General features: G+C 37.9%; 1 protein-coding gene across 5 annotated transcripts in view; it reads left to right on the top strand.

The window, feature by feature from the left end:
• The window catches only part of FSIP1 (fibrous sheath interacting protein 1), a 195,352-nt gene extending 190,314 nt beyond the window's left edge, over positions 1–5,038 (top strand). For all 5 annotated transcript variants that reach the window (XM_048853119.2, XM_048853124.2, XM_048853125.2 and 2 more), the window contains one exon: positions 4,956–5,038. In XM_048853119.2, the coding sequence (XP_048709076.2) occupies positions 4,956–4,990 (35 nt within the window). In that variant the 3' untranslated portion in view covers positions 4,991–5,038. The remainder of the gene's footprint in view (positions 1–4,955) is intronic.
• The last annotated feature ends 1,415 nt before the right edge of the window (positions 5,039–6,453 follow it).

The raw sequence follows: 6,453 nt of genomic DNA on the forward strand, positions 1-6,453 counted from the left end.
TAAGAACCACACTAAGGATAATTTTATGTTTTACTTTTTTGGAAATAGGAAACATAGTGAAAAATTCTACCAGACCACTTCACTGGTTAGCCACATAGCCCCAAATCCAAGGGAAGGTAGGGGTAAGACCTTAATGGCCATGGTTGTAGACAGTTCAGGCATGTTTACACACCCCAAACTACTATGGAAATGGCTGATAGCTTTATTTCAGAGCCTCTGCAGGCCATCATGCAGTTTCCCCAGTTCTTGCTCAGCTGGGGAGGAAGCTAGCCTCTCTCTCAATGCTATCATTGTCTTCTCTTATATCATCTCAAAACACCTCTGAAACATCATATGTGGAAGTTTGTATGTGGCAGCTTGATGCTTCACTCTATTATTCTGGTGTTACTTCAGTGTGATTGTTTAAGTGAATGGAGTTATGCCAGTGTAAAGCTGGTGTAATAGAGCGAATACTCAGGCCTGGGGTTTAGAATCATGGACTATTCTTTGGGACATTTGACTCCTGAGAATCTGAGTAGGTGACACAATTCAAGCTGGACCTTGCAGCTGGATTGAACTCCATCCAAGAAAGCTATTTAAATCCAAGATTTGGTCCATTATGCATGAGTTATCCATTGACCTCTAAGATAGAAAAAATAGATTTATTGTGACTCATTAATATTTTTTACTAAAGCACACTGTGCATATATAAATTTCAGTGAAAAAATCCTAATGTAGTTAGCCATGTACTATATTGCTAAATGTAGTATGACTATAATTCCTAGTATCGTGGAAGATTAGTATGTGGTAATTATGCTTTTCTAAAAGATAGGGTCTTTGTGGAAGATACTTATTTAAAAACCCTTGACCGTGTTTTAGACTCAGACAATTTAGAAAGTTAGTAGTGTTTCTACTTTTTCCTACAAGGCCAGGAGAACATGGTCATTGGCCTGTAGACCTTCTGGGAGAAGGTATGTGCATTGGCCTTCAGTATTTACATTTCTTTAAAAAATCATTATTTGTACCTCTCAAGTGTTTCTACTGAAGGCTGTATTGCTTTGTCAGAGATAAGATCTCTCTTATAAGATCTATTTTGGGATGTTCACTGAGACTTTCCGAGCTCAGGAGGCAAGAAAGTCTGTTGTATCTTTCCTTATTTGGGAAGGGAAAAGCTTATCCAAGTTCTTAAAGATTGTCTTTTTGAGCTTTTGAATCACATCTTTTTTCTTTAAATTATTTATGAAAATACAGTCCTTCGGAGAATGGATGTACACTAGAGCACTGACATATATTCCTGTAGATTCACTTACTGAAGCAGATATTGTACAATACCTCTCAAACAGAGCGAAAAACTCAGAAGTTATTCATATTTTTTCATCTCTATTTAAATATATAGGGATTATTGTCTGCTTTTGACCTGATCCTTAATATTTGCAGTGGACCTTCTTGTTTTGTCAGGCAAGTGAATCTTACATGCTATATCTTACAGTATCAGCTCCCTTGAAGCAGGCAGAAATACAGACTGCAGCGATCCAGGACTTTTACAATATCTTACTGTGATATTTTAGTGCTTACTGTGATATTTTAGAAGTACACCAGACCCTCGCTAGAACATGGGATTTGGGATCCATGCCAAGTACTGCGTTATAGCGGGGACCGCGTTAAAATGAAATTACTGTATACAGTAAATGTCACATCCATAAAGTATAGAAAACCTTAGAAAATAAACTCCTACTTGAAGGAAACAATAAATGAGAAAAAAGTGTTGCTTTATTAGAGATTTAAAGTAGACATTACAATAAACTAATCTAGTTTTTCTTAAAAGAGTCGGTGAGTTGCTTTTGCTTCTTGCTGCTGTGCCGCTTCTGCTTAGCAAACTGCAAAAGACTACGTAGCTGCATAATTTTTATAGGCTCAACTTCTTGCGTCTCAAACCATCTCAAAGCAGTCTCTAAGCCGGCTATGGTCGCAGTTGACATTGGAACGACGTCTACTTCATCTTCCTCTTCTTCTTCCATGGCGAAGGCCAATTCTTCAGCTTCTGGAATGTTGTTTGGTCGTACTGCCAGAAGAATTTGGTCATCCGTTAGACTTTCAGCAACGGGACAAAATTCTTCTGCTTCATCGTCGCCTCTTATCCAGGACTCGATATTCTGCGGCAGAACAGTTACTCCGAGCCCAAACAGTTGCTGGCACAGCTCCTGCATCCACTCCATGTCTGTTCTTCCAACTTCCTCCTCTATAAATCCCTCAAAGTCGAATTCCTGCTTTCTTCATTTTCTTCCAGGAGCAGGTGGCCAAATGACTCTTTCAGTCCCACCATCCAACAGCGGTTTATCATTTAGGCGCATAATAAATTCCGGGAATCGCCGCCAAAGTAAAAGAAGTCTTCTATAGTCAACTTTTTCAGAAAATCGGTGACAGACAACTCGCTTTCTATCATTTGTCGTACCAAGTTCCGTTGATAGTGCTGCTTAAAAATGGCGATAACACCTTGATCAAGCATGAATAGCTGATACTTTCCCGTCAACTGTGCTTGCACTCCTCATTCTGGTGGAGTACTAGAGTCGACAGGAGAGTGCTCAGCGGTCGATTTATCACATCTATGCGCAAAAAAATTGTACTGTACAGTACTTAAATTTGGGATCCATGGCCGCGACCGCGTTATATCCGAATTTGTGTTATATAGACGCACGTTCTAGCGAGGGCCTGGTGTACTCTGTGCTGAGGAATAATCAGTTACATCAATGTCAATTTATATCCCCCAAGAGTTAAGACATGGAGCATGTTTTGGTCTGTACAATGCAGAGAAAATCTTAAACTGTATCATAAATGCTTGAGTCCTTCAATATCTGGGAAAAAACAGTAAAACAGAATGTCATCTCATAGAGAAATGTTTCTGATAAAATTCTGACCCCCAGATGCAGGCAGGAAGCTTGGAGTTACACTTGATCAACCAAGAGTAGAGTTTGGCCTTTAGTTATAAAGTTGTTTTATTAATCCCTTTCAATTTAGAAGGCAATATAGACACACAGAGACATTTTTTTAAAATTTGGTAGCAAATTCCCTGCAGGAATTTGAGGTGTCATTCATTTACTTAGCTTTCAGACAGAAATATTGAACTTTGTTTCACCTCACTGTCTCTCATGATCAAAAAAGTTAATGAAGATGTTTAACATCAAGAGATACTGTAACTTCCCACATCACTTAGTTCCTTAAAAAACACATATTCATTGTAAGAAGAGTGAAGAATCCTAGCAAGATTTACACATTTAGTACTATTAAAAAGAATCCAGTTAACAGACTTGTGGGTAATGATCAGATCTTAATACTCCAGCATCTATTGCCATTTATGGCACAAAATCAAGAATTTATTATTGTACTTTTTCAGTGAGTGCATAGAGTGTCAGGTAAGGCAAGAAAACAGGCAAGTAACTGGAACTGGCAGGATTTGACTTCTTTATGCATAGAACCCCTGCTGCTAGAATTGATGAAAAGAAGAATGTTATCTTCAGGTCTGCCGGAAAGTTCAAGATTAACTAAATGGGCCAAATTCTGCTTTCTCATGTGACTGTGTAAATTCTGAGTAACTGTCAGGAATCAGGGCCTGCAGCAGAGCTAGTCTCCAGGCAGCCTCATCCAGACATCTGATCTGTAGCAGGCTGCCTGATTGGTCACGCCACCTGATTTGCTGCAGGGGACAGCAGGCTGGCTCTTGGGGCAGCAGGCTGGCTCTTAAGCCAGCAGCAGCTTATTGGCTTCTCAGTGCTCATGCCCACAACTGTGTCTGTGTTACTTTGTTCCTGCTGCTCCTGCCTTGCACCCAGCCTTTCCTCTGTCCTGTCCCTGCCTTGAATCCCTTCTTGCTTGCTACCCTTCTTGCTCCAGTTCCTGAGCTCCGGTTTGACCCTTGGCTCTGCCTTCTGAATCCGGCTATGATCTTAGTCCTTGGTTCCTGATGCCTGCTCCCACCACTAGGCTAGACCGCCTTATCCTGGTCAGCTGACAGTAACTCCATTAAAATCAATGGTTTCAGGGAAATGGTGGTCCTGGGAGGTGGAGTGTTTGCTAGGACCATGTGATCAAAAACACTGACTTTCTAAATAAATACACAGGTACCTTCATAACTGCATTAAAAAGAAAATACCTGACTTTGATTACAGTCACATAATACCAGACTTATTTCTCTTTATATTATTAATCTTTTGCAGAGAGAGTGTGCATCATTAAATAATGTGATCTTTTTGTACCATAAATCTTCTAATACAAATTATTAAAATACATCTGTGACCAGCTATCTTGTTCAAACTCTTTATACTGATTATCTTCTGGATGCCTGTTTCTTGAGATTGCTTTTCACCTGGAAAAAGCTGTCATTGGAAGTCTACAGCCTAACCTTCTATTTTCTTCTTTGAAATTTCAGACCTCTATCTAGCTCAAGAGCTTGAACAATCTGTGGTGGTTTAAGTTAAATAGTGGATAATGTTACACTTTCAAATAATTCAGAAATATAAAGCTAGTTGTTTATTTCCAAAACAGATTCAGTTTTAATTTCAAATCCATCATAACATGGAGGTCTATGATGCAAAATTACTTTCAGAGCTAAAAAAGCACTTACCTTAAGAGAACAGTGATTACAGTTATCATTGAGAGGTAAGTGACGTCTCTACTTCCCCTCAAGAACTGGTAAAGGCAGACGGTCAAATACCTTTGGATGCACATATGATGCCTATTGGGATAAACAGAAGCCAAACGTATCCACAGGTGCAGGCATATACATCAAAAGTTGATATTTCTCCATTTTGAGAGTCCAGTCAGTAGATGTGCATGAGTGACTGCTCTTATTCCCAGCTTTCTTTGGGCTTATTAGTGTTCAGGAAGATTGTGTATCACAATCAGTTACTACTTTTTTTAGTTTTACTTGTGAATATTATTGGACTTCAGGCAATTCATGTATGATTTCTTCTTTTGTGCAGATGATCTGAAGATTGAAGATGTGACAGCAGAGTAATATACATACTCCAATTTAGTCATTTTAATAAAACATTGGTAAACTACACTTCAGTGTTTTTCATTAATACATGATCATTTCAGACTCTGAATACAGTGAAATCATCATGCATATATACACTGCATACCATAATTGTTACTGTGAAACAGTTTCTTCTTACAGAGACAGTTATTATTGTCACACATTGCAGTTTGAGTTTTAAAGGAAAAATATTCCATTTAATTGAATTTCTGGTGAATATTTTACATAATAGTGTTCAGTGTTTTACCAGCAATGTACATTTTTTCAACATACAGTAGTAGATATAATCACAAAGTTGCATTGAATTTGGTAAAATTGAATATGAACTTTGTAAAAATATGACATGTCAATTCTAATAATCTATTTTTTTCCTTTTTTTGCATACACTTTACTGTTTTGAAGAAAAATGGCTAAAATCTGACTGCAGCTATTCCTGCCTGCAGTGAAGTTGTCTGTGGTACGGACTGGATTCTGTAAAGTGGTGAGCACTCTGTCCCTGACTCAGCAAATTGCATAATCGTTTGCTTATTTTTAAACCAATAATAATTGACATCAACATGACTACTTGTATGCATATAGTTAAGTATGTGCATAAATACTTTGCTGGATTAGAGCTAGAGTGCTCATCACTTTGCAGGATTAAGCAATAGGTGAAGATAAGAATTTAATCATGTGGCAAGTAGCCTTAGGTTCTAGTTGAGGTACATAACTAATTTGCACAGAGACAGTGAGTCAGTCTCTGTAGTCCTTTCTTAGGATCTGCTTCTTAGTTGCACTAAAATGCCTTTACACCAGTTTGACAGTATGGAGAAGCCTAATAGTGTAACTGAAAGTCAGATAGATACACAGTCCTTAATGGGAGTTTTGTCTGAATAAGAACTGAAGATGGAATTTAGAAGTTGGATGTAACAGAAGGTATGCAGGACCTGGAGTGATAGTATCGGAATCTGAAACCTTCTGGTAATGTCTAGCAGAAGGGGGGAAAACAGCAGCTGTTTTATGTTTGAGATAACAGTATTAAAAATTTACTTTGTCCCCAATCCCTCCCTCGCTACTCTGTCTCTTGAATTTTTGCTTTGTTAAAGAGGCAATTTTCTTTTCATCTTGTGCACTATTATGTGAGAATAAAATAACTTTTTTAAGTGATTTTTTTTAAAGATTCTGAGGGAAAAAAATAGTCGTTCTAACAAAGATAATTTGGTAGTTACATCAAAGAAATCTATTAATTTAATGTGACCTCCACATATATCACACTGACAAGTTTTCAGTTAACACAAGCTAAAAGCATAATTTTTTTCTTAGATTTCGTGCTGTCTATCCACCATTCATTGAGAAGAAACTTCTGGTTGTACTGATACAAAGTCAGAAATGGCAAAGGTCATACATGAGCTAATCCGAACTCAAAGTAATAAACATATTCAGACAAAGTCTAATCTGTGATA

The sequence above is a fragment of the Caretta caretta genome, chromosome 6 (assembly GCF_965140235.1).
Source record: "Caretta caretta isolate rCarCar2 chromosome 6, rCarCar1.hap1, whole genome shotgun sequence".
NCBI classification, from domain to species: domain Eukaryota; kingdom Metazoa; phylum Chordata; order Testudines; family Cheloniidae; genus Caretta; species Caretta caretta.